Raw genomic sequence first — 17,890 nt, 5'->3', positions numbered from 1 at the left:
CCAGAAAACTCTGGAGAATGCCCTACCAAAATGGGCATACTTTCTAACAAGCGTATCCAAGCGGTAAAGCTTAGCGAGCGTGTGCTGAGAAACCAACCTTGCCGCATGGTAGATGTCCATGACAGGAACCCCTCTCTGCAGGGTAGAGGTGGCAGCTACTCCTATGGTAGAATGTGCCTTGAAACCCGCAGGGACATCCTGGACAGCAAAATCCTAGCATTCTGAGATGCAGAGAAGGAACAAGTTACTTACCTGTAACTGTTGTTCTCCAGCATGGGTCTGGCATGGATTCACATGCTCATGAATATTCCCCGTCGTCAGGCTGGGAATCCTCGGTAAAGAAAAAAATTCAGTATCAGTTTTGCTTCTGATCTGTCTTTCCTAGTAGTAACCAATCACTGATCTCTGGGTCATACTGCCCCCAGCCAATGACTTCCCTCTCCCTAAGCCCCGCCTCTGGCAGCCATCCTCAGATTTGGTAGCACGCCAAGTGGCAGTATGACCAAGTGAAGAGCGCAGAGGGGTATGTGGGAGGGTTCGCATGTGAATCCATGCCAGACCCATGCTGGAGAACAACAGTAACAGGTAAGTAACTTGTTCCTTCTCCAGCATGGGGTCTGGCATGGATTCACATGCTCATGAATAAAAGAATACATAGCAGTATACACATGCACAACGACGGGAGGTGGCAACAGGCTCAACATTAAGCAATACAACAACTCAACATTAAGCATCTCTTACCTCCTCACCAGGCTCACCTTAAGCGAACAGGTTGCGCAGCACTGCTTGGCTGACCCTGGACTCCTCCCTGGAGTCCCGATCGACGCAGTAGAATCTTGTGAAGGTGTGCGTCGACCTCCACGTAGCAGCCCTGCAGATGTCCAGCAGGGGCACACCAGACAGGAACGCCGTGGTAGCAGCGATCGCTCTGGTCGAATGGGCTCTCGGACGGCCGGGCAGCGGTCAGTTTGCCAACCGGTGACAATGCATGATGCAGCCGGAGCGCCATCTGGAAATGGAACTCTTCGAGAGAGCCTTCCCTTGATTCACAGGCCCAAAGTTCACGAATAGCTGTGATGTCTTCTGAAAACTCTTTGCGCGGTCCACATAGAACTTCAGCGCTCTAGCTACATCCAGCGAGTGCAAAGTCCTCTCGGCCGGCAGCAAAGGCGACGGGAAGAAAACTGGTAACACCAAGGGCTCGTTGAGGTGGAAGTCCGATGGCACCTCGGGCATGAAGGAGGGGTGTGTCATAAGCACTACCCTTGTCTCATGAAAAGTCAAGTATGGAGGCTTGCAACATAGGGCCTGAATCTCTCCCACTCGTTGTGCAGAGGTGATGGCCACGAGGAACGCTGTCTTCCATGACAGGAACTTCAAGGGCGCCAAATGCATAGGCTCGAATGGGGCTCCCATGAGCCTGGTCAGCACCACATTAAGTTCCCACGCCGGGGCAGGATCCTTCACCGGCGGGAATGAACGGAATAGTCCCTTCATAAATTCCTTTACCAGGCGAAGAGACCACAAGGACGCCCGTTCCGTAGTCCTGGTATATCAGGAGATGGCAGCCAGATGTATTCTTATGGAGGCGTGAGCCAGTCCAGCTTTGGCCAGCAACAGTAAGTAAGGCAGCACTTGAGGGGCCGTAATCCGCAGAGGGTTAATCTTCTGTGCACGGCACCAGACAGAGAACCTCTTCCATTTATGACCATAACACTTGAGAGTTGAGGACGCCATGGCCTTTGCAAGAACCTCTCTGCAATCAGCCGGGATATCGTACCCCGCAAACTCTAGCGCTGCAGGAGCCAGGCCTGCAAGTTCAGCGAGTGTGGGTCGTGGTGTAGAATGGTGCCTCCTTCTCTGGAGAGAAGATCTGCGTCCGCCGGCAGCCTGACTGGCGGGGACGTTGACAAGTCCAGAAGGTCCGGGAACCAGACCTGCCTCGGCCAGGCCAGTGCGACGAGGATCATCCTGCACCTGGACTTCTTGAGCTGGCTGATGAGGCGTAACGGCAGTGGAGGGAACGCGTATAGAAACAGGCCGCCCCAAGGGAACGAAAAGAATCACCCATGCGCCTCGGCTGTGGGAACCTGCTGGCGAACCTCTGGCACTTGGAAGTCAATCTGGGGTTTGCCCCATCGTTGGAAGAGTCGATCCACTTGATCCTGGCGCAGTTCCCACTTGCGGCACGAGTGCAGCTCCCTGCTGAGTTAGTCGGCGATGGTGTTTTTTATTCCTGCCAGGTGGAAGGGAACCAGAAACATCCCCTGGGCGACGGCCCAGTGCCACAGATCCTGGGCCTCCTTGGATAGGGCTGGAATCTGGTGCCTCCCTGCTTCCGTATGTAGAACATCGTGGTGGTGTTGTCGGTGAAGATCCTCACCACTTTGTCCTTGAGGGACGGGAGGAACGACTTGAGTGCCCAGAACACTGCACGGAGCTCCAAGATGTTGATGTGAAGAGACCTCTCCTCCGGGAGCCAAAGGCCTCTTTGCGTGGAGATCTCCGGTGTGGCCCCCACCAACCCTCCAGAGAGGCGTCCGTACTCACCGTCTCCTGAAACGCCAGGGTTTGAAAGCCCGTGCCCATCGTGAGGTGAGCCCGGGTGCCCCACCATAGAATCGCCCGACGGAACTCTTCGTCGAGGGGGATCCTGTCCTCGAAGCAGCCCCCCGCCTGAAACCAGCGGGCGTCAAGGAACTCCTGTAGCGGACGCATCCGAAGTCTGCAAAGGGGTACAAGGTAGATGCATGAGGACATTATCCCGAGAAGGGACTTGATGGACATCACCCTGGCCATGTCCGTGGCCAACAGTCGCCGTACCTTGCCCAGGATGGTTTTGGTCCTCTCCTCTGAAGGAGAGGCCAATTGCTCCACTGTATCGAGCTTCGCCCCCAAAAACAGTGCTACTTGCGATGGAACCAGGTGGGATTTGGGGTAGTTGATGGAGAACCCCAGCTCCGCGAGCAACTGGACGGTCCTCGCCGTATGATCGACAGCGAGTTCCCTTGACCTTGCCCGGATTAGCCAGTCATCCAGGTAGGGGTAGACGTGGATCCCCTGCAGGTGCAGCCGCGCCGCCACTGGTGCCAGGCACTTGGTGAAAACCCTGGTTGCCGACCTTAATCCGAATGGTAGGGCTCTGAATTGGTAGTGGCGTCCTTGAACCACGAACCTGAGGAACTTTCTGTGCCTTTTTAGAATGGGGATGTGGAAGTAAGCATCCTCCAGGTCCAGCGACGATAGGAAGTCGCCTTCCTCCAGCTGTCCCAGTTAGTGCTGGAGGGTGACCATCCTGAATTTCTGCGCCTTGATGTATTTGTTTAACCGACGCAGGTCTAGGATGGGGCGCCAACCGCCTGTCTTCTTCCTGACGAGGAAGTACGTTGAGTATACTCCGGAGCCCCGGAGCCTCCCGGGAATGAGCTCAATGGCACCTTTCTTGAGCATCGCCTTTACCTCCAACAGCAGTTGAGGGACGTGATTCTCCTTCCTGGCAATGGGAGGAATGCGAGGGCACTTCTTTAGGAATTCCAGCGAGTGCCCGTTGGCAGGGGTGTCCAATATCCAACGATCGGTGGAGATGGACTCCCACACTCTGACGAACTTCGTCAGTCGGCCTCCCACTGGGGTGCTTCGGTGGGGGCCCGACCACCCTGCCGGGTCAGTCTTGCTTGGAAGCGGCCTTGCCGCCTTGGCCTCCTGCCGCAACCTCTGTAGGCCTCCGGGGAAGAGGAGCGGGCCGCCTGGTGGTAGGTGGAGGAGCCATCGCTGGATCCTTTGGAAGCACCCTGTCTGCCTCCAGAGCTCCGAAAGGGCCGTCGCTGCTGAAGCACCCCAAGGGCCCGGGCCGTCTCCAAGTCGGTCTTGATGGCCTGTAGAGACTCATCCACCGCCTTACCAAAGAGGTTGTTGCCATCGAACAGCATGTCCAACACTCTGGTCTGGACGCCCTGGCGAAAGTCTGTCGCCTTGAGCCATCCTCGTCGTCGGAGGCAAACTCAGTTGGCGAAATCCGGTATCAACAATGTCCATTGCCACCGTAATGGCGTGATCCGACGCCACCTCGCCCTCCTGCAGAATTTCTAGGGCCTCTGCCCTTTTGACATCAGGCAGGAAATCTAGCAGGGGAGCTATCTTGAACCAGAGCTCCCTGTCGTAGCGGGCCTCAATCGCTAAGGCATTGGCCGCCTTAATCGTCGTTGCCGCTGACGAGATGACTCGTCCCATAGAGTCCAGCTTCTTACCCTCACTGTCCGTCGGGGAAGTGGAAGCCGCCGCGCCCGCTGCCGCCTTCTTAGCCGCTGCCGAGACGACCAAGTCCGGCGTGGGCTGGGCTCTGAGGCACAAGGGGGCGGCATCGGGGACTCGGTACTTCTTCTCGTACCTGTCCCTCTTGGCGGGTGTCGTGGCAGGGTTCTTGAGGACAGCAAGTCCCTCGTCCCAGATGTCGTCAAGTAAAGGCACCGCGAGGAGCGTCTTCCTCTTAGCCTCTTGTCGTTGGTACAGAAACACCTCCTTTTTCTGTTCTTCAGGGCATAGCTGGAAGAGCTCGGATGCCCTGGTTATCATGGCGTGGAAAGAGCCAACCTCGTCGGCTGGGGATGCCCGCGGGGGGGGGGGGGGGTTTGGGACTATGACGACGGGATGTCTGCTGTGTCATCGCCGCCGTCGTCTGTCCCCGTCGCTGTATCCGTCACCGTATCCTCGCCCGGCGAGGGGGATGAGTGGTCCACCGGCCTCACGGGCACGAAGGGCAGAGAGGGGTGGACTCTCCTCTGCTTGTTCGGAGGGTTTCCCCAACGGGCCTGGTTCTGGATCCTCCGTCAGGGTCTGTGGTAATCTCGTCCTTATCTCGGTACATAAGGATTGGATTGCCAAAAAAATGGCCGCCAAGCTATCCTGGGGCTCGGGCAATGGCTGCGACGGACGGTATGGCCGCTCCACTGGGCCCTGTTCGTCGTCCTCGTCGCTATCTTCGATCACGTCAGCAGGGACCGTCTCCTGGGATCGAACCTTCTCGAACCTCTCGTTGAGGTTTATGAACCTTTCTTTGAGGCCCTTCTCGGTCTCCACCAGTTCCTCCTCAGAGGCTGATTCAGAGTCTGTAATGGCCACCGCCCCCCCGCCCTCTTTTTCAGCCGGGGGGTCTTAGCGGTGGGCTGGAAAGAGGATTCCCTCCGCGGCGGCAGGGATACTCTGGGCCCAGAGGCCGTTTCCATCGGCGTAGTCTCAGCCGGCTCCGCCAGGGTCGCACAGACCACTTCGGTAGAGGCCTTAGCCAGGTGGATCAAGGCCCTCACTACCTTAGGTGCGTCCTGGGCCTTTGCCTTGCGGGAGGGGGTCAGCTCCTCGCTCCCCCTTCGAGATCGACCGGGTCCGCTCCAGCGGCCTACCCGGATTCTCTGACTTCCTCTTCCCCGAACCAGAGCGCTGGCTCGTGGTCGAACGTGCCGGGGATGTAGCACCCTGCTTGGCAACCGAAGAGCCCAACCTTTCGGCGCTCCCGGAGCCCGCGGACTCACGGTGCTTGGCCTTCGGTTGGGCCCCTGTCCAAAGGACTTAGAAGCCCGCTCAGACGACTTCTTTGCCTTCTCACTTGCTGTGCCCTTCTCCAGCCAGGAGGCGAGAACGACGATCTTGTTTGGTCTGTTCCGAAAGGTTCTTGCAGAACGCACAGTCCTTCTCCACGTGCATCTTGTCCCCATGGAGGCAGTAGAGACATTGCGAATGCTCGTCCTCCTTGAAAACGTTATATAATCCGCATCCAGGGCAGTTCCTGAACAGCTTGGATCCGGGCGTCGAGCTTCCCTTGTCCTGGGCCATGTCTGTTGAGGTAGGCCGCAGATCTTCCGGAATCCTCCAAGAAGTGTAGACTCGACGAAAACTTCACCCTTGAGGGGCGTAGAAGAATTCCCAAACGTGTCCCCGTTATCGGAAGTAGAAACGGTGGAGCTTGAGGCTCGATTAAACCAAAAAATGAGAAAATCTCCTGAAAAAACATGAAAACGCAGTACAAAACTCGAGAGCTAAACACGAGGACTCCCAACACTTGAGCGTACGGTAAAAATCGGAAGATGGCTGCCAGAGGCGGGGCTTAGGGAGAGGGCAGTATGACCCAGAGATCAGTGATTGGCTACTACCAAGAAAGACAGATCAGAAACGAAACTGATACTGATTTTTTTCTTTACCGAGGATTCCCAGACTGACGACGGGGAATATTCATGAGCATGTGAATCCATGCCAGACCCCATGCTGGAGAGTGATCCACCTCAACAGGGTTTGATTGCTGCCAGCCCTGCCAGCACGAGCCCCAGCGTAACCCATGAAAAGCTAGTCATCTTTCCTAGCCTATCTGCCCTGCACCGGGTTCAGCCGATGGAACTGTTCCTCTTGCTTGGAAAGCAGAGGAAAATAAAATAGGAAGATGAAACTTCTGAGGGAGATTGAAATCCGAGACCACCATCGGCAGAAAGGAGGGCCTCATTCTCAAGCCACATTCTCTTTGGAAAAAATAAATAGGGAGGTAAAATGGAAAATGTCTGGAGCTTCCTCACCTGTCTTGCGAAAGTGTTGGCAACCAGGAAAATCAACTTAAGGGTGAGTGATCTAATAGAACAGGAATGGCGGGGCTCAAACAGAGCACCCATAAGGAATCTCAAAACTAAATTCAAAATCCCTAGCCGGAAAAACGAAGTGGTGGGAAGGAAACTGGTTACACAAACCATGCAAGAGCTGCATAACAGTGGGGATTGTGAAGAACAAGCCCTGTTCTGGAGTCCTCTTGAAAACTGAAATAGCAGCAGTGTTACCCTTTACAATGCCAATCTGCAGGCCAAATTGGGCCAAGGATAGCAGAAAATCCACACAGGGGATAGTGGGCAGGATAAAAGATCCAGATTCCTCTACTGGCACCAAATCAAAAATGTACACCAACTGCAGGCGTAAATGGATTTTGTAGCGGGCCTCCTAGCTGAAAGGTGCACATCGAGGGCGTTGCCTGACAAGTCCCACTCCTTGAATTTAAGCCTCGCAGTAGCAAGCAAGAAGGTTCAGGCGGCTGAGGTTCGGGTGGAGAAACCGCCCCTCCGACTGGGAGAGCAAGTTGCCATGTCCAGCAACTACAGATGCCGGTTCTCCAGGTCCAGTCCAGCACGAGAGGATGAAGGTGGTTTCCGAAGAGGTGCAATCTCTTGAGAACCAGCGGAATGACAGGGATCAGTGGGAATGCATAAAGGAGGTCAAAAGTCCACTCGACCACCAGAACTCCCTGACAAGGATTTTCCCTGGAGCAGAAAAACGTGCACTTCCTGTTGACACTGGAAGCAAAGAGGTCCACTTGAGGAGTCCCCCAAAAGGGGAAGATCTCTTTCAGAACTTCCTGGCAGAGCTCACATTCGTGGGAAGCCAAAGTTTTGTCGGCTCACGGCCTCCGTTGTGACATTCTGTCTTCTGTTCTGATGAGCTGCCGTCAGAGAGGTTGTATACTACTTGACCTTTTCACAATTGACCTCGGGAGAATTGACCTAATTTAGAAGGTCAATTAGGACATGTATGCGGGGGGAAACCCCCTGCAAACCCCCTACCCACTCCAAAATCCCCTGCAACTCCCCACCCAATCCCCTTATATTATTTATAATCCAAAACCAACCCAATACATATATAAAATAACTAAAATATGTTAGGGAGAATTCTCTGTTTAGGCCGAATTTCCTAACCTAGTGAGTCCCCCAGCAGCTTTGCTGGATTTTTGGGGTTTATTTTTTTCTCCTGCCAAGAGTGAGACTCTTTTACCCTCACTCTTGGGCATGACTTGAGAGTGTTTCTGTGACTTGCTATGTGCTTATGGGCTATGGGGTATTTTTTCCCCATAGGCTATCATTGGTTTTTGAATGTGTGTTACACAGCACCCTCAGTGCAGTAACACAGGGGTGTCATAGAGACCCCCAAACATAGACTCCACACCCTGGGACTGACTACTGTCTCCCTGGGTCTGTAAAGTCACCATTGACTTTACTAGTCTTAACTTAGGAACTTAACCAGTACAAACCATCATACTGTGGAAGTACTGGTAGGGGCAATTAGATTGCCCCTGGGTCTGTTGTCGAGGGGGTACTGTCCCGTCCCCCCTCGCCGAGTTTCTGGCTGGTGGCAGTGGATACCACGGAAATATTCCACCGGAATACTTCCCAATGGGATTTCCCATTGATTTTTATGCACCACTTTTTGGTGCAATGTTAAAGATACCGCCGGTTTATTTATTTAATATAAATTCACCGGTTGGGATTTTTTGCCAGAACTCGCCGCCAAAATGGCGTCTAGGTTCACTTCAGTAACCCTGAACCCGAGTCGAGCCTTTGTTCCACTTTTGGCGGGCTTCTGCACAGAAGCCCTCCAAAGTGGTGCCATTCTGTCTGGGTACCACAGGGGGTGTAGGAGGGGGTTTAGGCACCCTGGACTGAGTTGCCTTGCCAACCCATGTCGCACTCTGGTGTGATTGGCCCAAGTGGTGAGCCGCCCCGCTCACCACTTAGCATGTTTGAGTGACAGCTAGGCTGTATGAATGGGGGTTTGCTGCATAAAAGCAGGGTTTTTGGGACTGGTTCTTCAGAAGTCGCCACAGGACCTAAGAAGCGGAAGAGGGAGAAGCCGAGCCGACCTGCCAAGACGACACCGCCGGTGGAGCCCTGCAGAACCGTCTCACCACTTTTCCCAACGACAGAGGAGATCTCCCGCCTGGAGAGTCTTCTTCCCTTGACTGGTGGGGACAACCAGTTTCTGCCTTCTTTTCGCCGCCCTGAAGCATCTCGTGGCCGCCTTGCCTGTGCCAAGCACCCCGGCAACCGGGATACCACTTTTTACCTCAACCGCGAAAGAGAGGTAACATCCTTTTAACCGGAAAAACTCCACGGCTGGTTTCTTCCCTGGTAGTGCAACGACCTTCAGCTTTCCTCCACGACAAGATCTTCTCTTCCTCTGGACGACGCCGCGACTTGCACCCACTACCAGGAACAACTTCCACCGCTGGAGGATCCTTTCCATTTTAAAAGGTACCGTGTTCCGCCCGGCTTCCCTTGCCACCGATTGCACGGGGTAGATTTAGCCATCGGCTCTCGAACCTGGGTAAGCCTGGGACACCCTAACTAAACTTTTCTAAACTTGGTAAAACCTTTTCTACTCACCTGCAAAGACTGGTGACATTGTGTGATCTTGGGCATCTTTTCGCCTGGCTTTCCCTAGAGTGGGCCTGGCAACCGAACTTCCTTGCTCCTCAATAGACTGCCTTTCTAAACTCACTGTGAATCTCTGAAAAGTGTTTTGCCTTGCTGTTTATTACTTTTGTCTTTTCCCTCCCTTTTTAACTAACTTGTTGGAGTGCCATCTAACGTTAAGCGCTCACCTCTGTTTGGAAATAAGTGGTGTTAACTTAGACTTGTCCAACAAACAACTAGGGATGTACATATAAGTAATAGTGACTGTGTTTTGACTTACTTAACTTTTCTGTGCTAGTGTAATTTATGAGTGTGTCTTTTAAATAAATAATTATATACTTTTACACCTAGCTCTGGTCAGTGTTTGCTTGTACTACTGTGCCTCTGTACCTATTATGTATGCTCTGTATACTGCCTAACTCTTCTTGAGGGAAGTCTGACTGCTCAGCCACAGCTACCAGGTAAATCTGGGTGGTACAGACTGCTACCAAGTGGGTTTACTGCCAAACACCTGTAGTCTTAAATCTTTTGCAGTGGTCCCAGAGGGAACTGCACAGGTTTCTGCCTAACAAAATAATATAAAGGTCAATTGTGCAGAAGGTCAATTAGGACCACTATAATTAGGTCAATTGTGCAAAACGTCAATTGTAAAAGGTCAATATGGGTAATACCGTCAGAGAGACTGTTCTCCAAAGTCCAGAACCACTGCTGCATTGCTTCTCTGCACAAAGGCAAGGATCCCACACCATCTCGTTTGTTGAGGTAGTGCATGGCCACTGTGTTGTCTGTCAGGACCAGAACAGTCTTGCCTTTAACAGAGGGAAGGACCAGCACTCAGTCCAGCTAGTTGAAGTGTTCCCGAAACTCCATGGGAGACCACTGTTTGCTCACAGTCAGATTGGACAGGCCGGCACCCCAACCAGTCAGAGATGCATCCTTGACAACAGTCACGTGGGGCAAGGTTGACGAAACAACGCACCTCTCAGAAAGTTGTCCCCTATGGCCCATCATGCAAGATCCTGAACCACCTGGTGCGAGACCTGCAAAAGGTTTGACATGTGGCACTGAAACTGCAACCACTGGCAACAGAGAAGCCAGTGAAGCAATCTCAAGCGCAGCCTCGCCAACATCACCACTAGGATGCAGGAGTCCATGAGACCCAGAAGGTTCAGGAAAGCCAAGGCCAGAACTTTTTCCTGGAATTGGAGGAAATTGACCATCTAAAAGATGTTCACCACTCTGCCCTCGGGCGGTAAAGCCCTGACCAGGCGAATGTCCAAGACCTCCCTGATAAAAATGGAGGGACTGCGAAACTTGAGACTTTTTTGAAGTTCAGGGAAAAGGCCAGGCTGTGCAATAGAGTGCATGTGCAAAGTAAATATTCCGACACTTACCTTAGGGAGCAAGTGCGGACAAGCCAGTCATCCAGGTAGGGAAGGAAATGAATGTCATCGCTCCTGAGGGGAGCCACCAGTACTGCTAGCAGCTTGGTGAAAATCCTGGGACACGAAGAAAGAATGAATGGCAGGACCTTGCACTAGTAGTGATGTCGGCCCACCATGAACCTCAGGTACTTCCTTTGCTTCTGATGAATCGGCACATGGAAGCAGTCATCCTAAAGGTCCAGTGAAACCAACCAGTCCTGAAGATCGAGGGTTTGAAAGATATGAGCCAGTCTAACCATCTTGAATTTGTCCTTGTGCAGAAAAAGGTTCAGCAGCCGCTGGTCCAGAATGGGACACAAGCCTCTGTCCTTCTTTGGCACTAGAAAATAGGTGGAATACCACCCTTGCCTCGTTCTGAGCACAGCACCGGCTCGATCGTACTCTTTGACAGAAGCTGATGGACCGCCTCCAAGAGGATGGTGTCCGAAGACAAGGGGGTAGCCTGAGGGCCATGGTCCAGAGGATGCTGTAGGAATCGTAGGCAATACCATTGTTTAATGACCTGTAAGGGCCAATTGTCATACATGGTCCTTGACCTTTCTGGGATCAACAGGGAAAGCCTACCGCCCCACTGGTGTTAAGTGGCATAGCCCGTCACTGAAGCTTTGTGCCCTGAAGTGCAGCGGGGACAGCTGCCGCAGCCACACCACCCCTATGGGTACCTCTACTTCTCAGGAAGTGTCTGCACCACATTCTTCCTGGGGCAGATGGGCCACAGCCTCTTGGGCAGAGGCAGGGGGTGGGCGAAAACCTCTACCCGATATGACTGTGCGGAGGGCTGTTGCACGGAAAGCCCCAAGGACGTAGCTGTTGCCTTTGATGACTGGACCATCTGGAGGACTTCATCAGCCTTCGCCCCAAAAAGATTTTGGCCATCGAAAGGAATGTACAAAAGCTTGGACTGAACATCGGCCGCAAATCCTGAGGTCCTCAGCCAAGAGTGGCATCTGACCAAAGGGTTTGTGGCCATGGACCTGCCCACACAATCCGCAGCATCCAGGCGTGATAGCAACATCTAGGCAGTCTCCTTGCCCTCAGTAACTATGAAAACCGCCCCTCATCTCTCCCTCAGTGACATGCTTAGCCGCATTAGCCACAGCCTTCCAAAGGCCGAAGGAGAACTTTGCCATGGCACAAGGCATTCACGGCACACAGGGCAAGACTGCTCAATGCAAACACCTTACCTCAAGCGTCAAGCCTCTTACTTTCCCTGTCCGGTGGAAGGGAAGTTGGATGTCCTTAGGGTATTTGTCCCGGCTTGATCCACCAAACTCTTCGGTGAGGCATGAGAGGAGAGAGGCACCAGGCCCGATGGGGCGGGGAGGTTCTTCTTCGCCAGTTCCCGGTCCACTGCTGGAAAAGAGGCAGGATCCTCACACCCTTCAAGCATGGGGGTCTCCACTGCCACATTGAAGGGCAGGAGTGCCTCCTTCTTGGGGGCATCGTCCAATATATTGCACAGTTCATACTGAACCTTGCATATGGAGGGAGCTGAAAGCCCCAGACTACTGGCCACCTTAGCAATCCAATCCTGAAAAGCGGTTTGAGGCTTTCCTGGGGTGGGAGCTGGCAGAATGTCCATCTCTGTGGAGGAATCCAAGCCACTGGCGACATGCAGGTCTACGGCCAGTCCCAGTACATCGTCACTTTCCCAGTAGAAATTCTCTGAGAAATCTCTCGCCTCCCAGGAAACCACGGGTTCAAACCCAAAGGGAACCTAGTCACCATCCTCATCATGGATGTCATACATCATTCCAAAAGCACAGATTAGGATACCCTGGCCTCATATCAAAAAAGGGGACACCTTAGTCGCTATAATTACTTTATATTGGATAATAAATCCAGTGGCACACTATTTTCAAGAGAACAACATATAATTGGATGGTGTTGCTTCTACAAATATCTCAGATACATATACAGACATATTATTAAACAATGTATTGCCATTAATACACATTAAAATCACAACAAATACTAATTCGAAACCACAGTCTCTGTGCAAAATTGCATTACAGTGTTACATATATTTCATGAAGTGAAAAATGCATGAAAGTGCTTGTTTCAAGTACAACAGTATGTTAATGAACTGTTTGTGGGAATAGTATATAAGTGTCCTATTATTGGAAAAACAAAGTCCAATAGACCTTACGTATGACATGGTCCTCAACTGATCACATGTGTGATTAACATAGTTCTAATCATAGATGGACACTCTCACCTAACACATATAATGTATCAACATTTAGGATACCAAATAACCCACAGGGAGTCTAACCTCCCTCCAGGATGACAAAAGACAGGCGTTGCATATTAAATGTCGATATTTAAGGTGTTGACACTGTGTTTCGTCCAAGTTAGGAAGGAATACATTCATCCATGGTGTTTCCTCCAGAATCACAAAGGGCCTTCATCAGGACGTATATCAAAATAAATACTGAACTTAACTCATGCACATATTGGAGTAGAGACGTTCTGTTCCAAAGTAATCTATGTAAAAATAAAAAAATACAGAGAGAATTTTAAAAGATCTCAAGACCCCCCAAAGGAGTTTTAATGTTTAGTTCATAGTTTTAGAAAATGGCCACTTAAACAACAAACTGACCTTAATTGGTGTTCCACTTAGGCATGGGGCTTTTTATTTTCAATTCCAAACGGGAGTTGCAGACTTAATCCCCACCATCCTTACATTTATGAAAGCTTGAGGCATATAGACAGATTTCTTCTCACCCACTGTGTATAAATCAAGCAGTGCCCAATTACAACAATAATGTGGTTGGATAAATGCAAAAAGGCATTTATTTATTTTCTAGGGATACTCTTTCCCCTACATCTACTCATAATATAGATACTTTCTACTACTTCACTTAAAATAGTGAGAGGGACATGATATTTTGGCATTTGCATCACTAGACTCCAATGAACAAAATGCCATGGGTCTTTTTTCCTTTCTTGTTATATAACCAAATGCCATTCTTTATTTCTGTTAAGACCACTTTTAGCATATTCCTTTTAAATTCCCTCTAACAAATATGCACTTTGTATCATCATGCTGTAACAATGATGAAACATGTACAAATAAGCTCCGACACTGTGCACTGTGAACCATTTTACTCTGATGCATAATCATATTCTAACAATAACTACTAACCTCAAAGAGTGAGTAATTAAACCTCACCACTTCTAGAGACTGGGTTTAACCACATTTCATTCTCCAAAGGCTTTCTCAGAGTGGCCAATAATGCCTCCTACTAACAAAAAGTGCAAGGATGCCGTAGATATAATTACTTCCAGTTGTATATAAACCAGGTTGCACCCACTTTTAATCCATGTCACACCAATCCAGCACCAAAATACTGAACTATTCATTTATGTGCACTAAGCAGGCACATCAGGCCAATGTACAAAAGACATGTTCGCAAGACATATTATAAAATCACCCACTTAACTACAACTATATATTCTTTTTCCAAGAAATGCAGTATTTAAAGAGGCAGCATGTACACTTGCCTCACTTTTTGCACCAAAGCGTACGGCAACAGACCGTCGTGTCAACACGTGTTCATCAGCATCTAGTAATAACAATCGGGTGACTAGGGGGAGATTCAGCATCTTTGTGCACCTTTGGCAAGATGTCAAATTCCGACATCCTGGAGGGAGGTTAGACTCCCTGTGGGTTATGTGGTATCCTAAGCATTGATAAATTATGTGTTTTAGGTGAGAGTGTCCATCGATGATCAGAACTATGTTAATCACACATGTGATCAGTTGAGGAGAGGACCATGTCATAAGTAAGGTCTATTGAACTTTGTTTTTCCTATAATAGGACACTTGTATACTATTCCCACAAACAGTTAATTGAAATACTGTTGCACTTTATGGAATTTATGTAACACCTTAATGCAATTTTGCACAGACTGTGGGTCTGAATAAGTATTTGTTGTGATTTTAATGTGTATTAATAGAATATATGTATCAGAGATTTGTAGAAGCAACACCATCAAATTATATGTTGTTCTCTTGAAAATAGTATGGCACTGGATTTATTATCCAATATAAAGTAATTATACAGACTAAGGTGTCCCCTTTTTTGATACATATGAAGGAAGGGTATCCTACTATGTGTTTTTGGTATGTTACATGACATCCCATTTTTGGAGCAGGTGTCCTTTCTACGTATAAAATAGGGGTGACCCTGTAGTGTTTTTGTGTCATACATCCTATACATGAAGGTGTCCATAGGGAGTGGAATGTATTCCTGCAGACAAACATGAAGATCTTTGCCACCCTTTCCCAGAGGGCCTTCGGGTGCAGGGACTGGCATGACCCGCAATCCTGGGTGTCGGGGTCCTTGCCCAGGCAGTAGAGACAAATTCAGTGCAGATCCAAGATAGACATCTGTTGGCCGCAATCGCACATGGCTTGAAGCCTGAGGACTTGCAGAAGTGGTGGTACTCTCGCATAGTCTACAGATTGTTTCTTGTACCAGTAGGATCCGGTGTTCCAACTGAGTGGGATCCCCTTCCGGGTTAGGTTCTTTATCAGCAGTACGTAACAATCTGGATTTCTCTCCTGGTTTGTCCAAAACTGATTGACTGACATCCCACTCTGACTTGCACTCACACAGAAGACCTTGGCTTTCAAGGAGTGTAAAGAAACACTCAAACTAATTGAAACTGAGCACTTTAGATATGCACAATTACTCCATTGGCTAAATCATAAAGGGCAAATAGCCCACTTCCTTTCAAGTTAATTTGTTCACAGCCCATTTGTTCTTTAATTTATTTACCACATTTCACCACAAATGTAGATGAGGGGTTTGGGTTTAGGTACTTGGAAAGGTGCGGGGGATATTCAGGGATTGAGGGAGTGTTGCGGGAGGGCCCCCCGCCCACGCCCGATTTTTTGCAGTGAAATGTGATAGATAATTATAACAAATGGGCCTTAGGCAAATTGCTGCAAGGAAACATCGGAGATCCTTATAAAGGCAACATCAAAGCAGTCTCTAGAACATCCATGGATCTGGAACTCTTGCTGTCAGTCGGCACCAGAGAAAGTAGGACTCCCCAAACGTATACATTGTTGGATTCATCCCCACTCGATCCTCACCCATAAATGCAAAGATGGGAATGGGAACTGGGGGTTACAACAATTTCTGGGGAGTCAAATAAATCTGGTAAAGAAATAATCAAGATGCACAACAATTAATCAATGTTTTTAGATGGTACTTAAAACCCCAGATGTTTTACAGACCAATCCCCCCCACCCCCCGCCCCACTCCAACAGCCCCGGCAATCTTCCGTCAGCCAGATTGTGGAGTTGCCCTGTAGCTAAGTCCTACTGAAGGTAGATCTTGAACTACATACATAAAATATTATGGGTATACAGCTTTCATGGACCCAAATATTGACATTTCCTGGGGACAGCAACACAGGCAAGCATTACACCATGTGAGCCCCATCTGCCTTTTAATCACACATTTATTAAACGCAGCCCGATTGACCGTGGCACACCCCTCGAAAGCTCCAGGTGGCCTTATACTGGCATGCTGTCTGTAAAAGTATCAGTGTTATTGGCTATGAAGAAAACAACAGCTATGACAATCAGATTTCAGTCTCCACTGACTTTGGAAAAGATAAAGAAGCATGCCATCATAGACCAGATTAATTAATAAATGTTTCGCAGATCTGAAATCTGAGTCTTGTCCTTGAATGTTAAGAGCTGCAATGATTTTGAATCTCTCACGGATAAATGTTTGAAGGAGGCAGCTTGACCCAGAAAGACACTTGATATGTCACCATCAATTTAATTTGCTTATGTTTTATTTTGGTTTGTTAAGTTTGATGTTTCTGCATTCTAAATGCTGAAAACTGAAAATAAAGCTTTTAAAAGAAATGGGGTCTTGTTACCTGCTAAAGAGAAAGATTTCCTCAAAATTCTGTTTCCAAGACAAAATAATTTTTAGTAGTCCAGTTAGTAGGTCTGTGCAATCGAGGGCTGAGTTGTCCAAACACGAGTTTATTATGGCAAGGTATCCAAAGCCTCCTGTATTGAAATTGAAAATTAACAAAATAAAGTAAACTACATACACATGAACAACTGATGCTGAGTAGTAATCGTAAACCTATGCAGCAACGAATATACTAAAACATGTGAGGCCAGAAAGAGCTGTTCTACACTTTAAAGTCCTGTATGTTCATTGCATATGCACCCTTCATTAGGAGGAGAGATCATTAAATAAATCCCCACATTAGTGATGTATTCTCTTAATCTACAAAAACATTTAATATACTATCATTATTAAAATTGTGGATCCAATCCATAGCCACATGTACCGTAGTAAGACACTACACAGGACACCAACCTGGTTTGTATTTTTCTAAATGAAACTTCTGTCATCTTCGGACGAGGAGGGTAATTAGACTTGTGTGGGAAATAGGTTCAGGTACCCAAGACATGGAATTGGGACAAACTCTGGCTAGACACCTTGAAACCCTGATGACCTAGACACTGTTCAGCTTGTTGCAATACAGCTTAGAGCGTCAAAACGTATACCTACAAGACATGTGGAATAATCTGCTGTGTGTGGCCTATCAGGAAGACAACCAGTGACTGAGTCAACTGTAAAGAGCAACTGTTTAGATCTGTAACTGTGAGGGGTGCTGGGGAAAGGCCTGCAAGGACTCTACGGGGAAGCCCCTTTTAAACAAAAGGCTTGCGTTTTGGAGAGTTTAGGGGTGAAGGAAGGGAAAGAGAAGATGTGGGTATCTTCAACATAGAGGTGGTAGGATAAGGAATATGTTACTTACCTGTAACTCCAGTTCTCCAGCATTGGTATCTTCCATAGATTCACATGCTGTGAATATTCCCTGTTGTCAGGCTGGGAATCCTCGGTAACAGAGCAGTTTAAACTTAAACTGAAAACGTTCAGTCACTTTTGTGCTACATCACAGTCATTTTGGTTCATACAACTCACAGCCAATAGGAACACCTCCCTTAACACCTCCCTTAACACCTCCCTTAACACCTCCCTTGTCGGCCATCTTCAAATATGGCAAACGCACATGAGTGGCAGTAAGAGGCAAAAGACGAGCCATGCTGGGTAGGTGGGAGGGTTGCATGTGAATCTATGAAAGATACCAATGATGGAGAACCAGTTACAGGTAACGTATTCCTTCTCCAACATTGGATCTTTCATAGATTCACATGCTGTCAATAGATTACAAAGCAGTATTA

General features: G+C 49.1%; 1 protein-coding gene across 1 annotated transcript in view; it reads right to left on the bottom strand.

Moving 5' to 3' along the window:
• The window catches only part of LTN1 (listerin E3 ubiquitin protein ligase 1), a 1,629,727-nt gene that overhangs the window by 656,019 nt on the left and 955,818 nt on the right, over nt 1–17,890 (bottom strand). The window contains exon 20 of the mRNA XM_069636371.1: nt 16,564–16,699. Coding sequence (XP_069492472.1) covers nt 16,564–16,699 — 136 coding nt within the window. The remainder of the gene's footprint in view (nt 1–16,563; nt 16,700–17,890) is intronic.

This window comes from Ambystoma mexicanum, chromosome 7p, assembly GCF_040938575.1.
Source record: "Ambystoma mexicanum isolate Mex_15411 chromosome 7p, UKY_AmexF1_1, whole genome shotgun sequence".
Lineage (NCBI taxonomy): Eukaryota > Metazoa > Chordata > Amphibia > Caudata > Ambystomatidae > Ambystoma > Ambystoma mexicanum.
The sequence above is the reverse complement of the archived record's forward strand: the minus strand, read 5'-3'. Positions and strand labels throughout refer to the sequence as shown.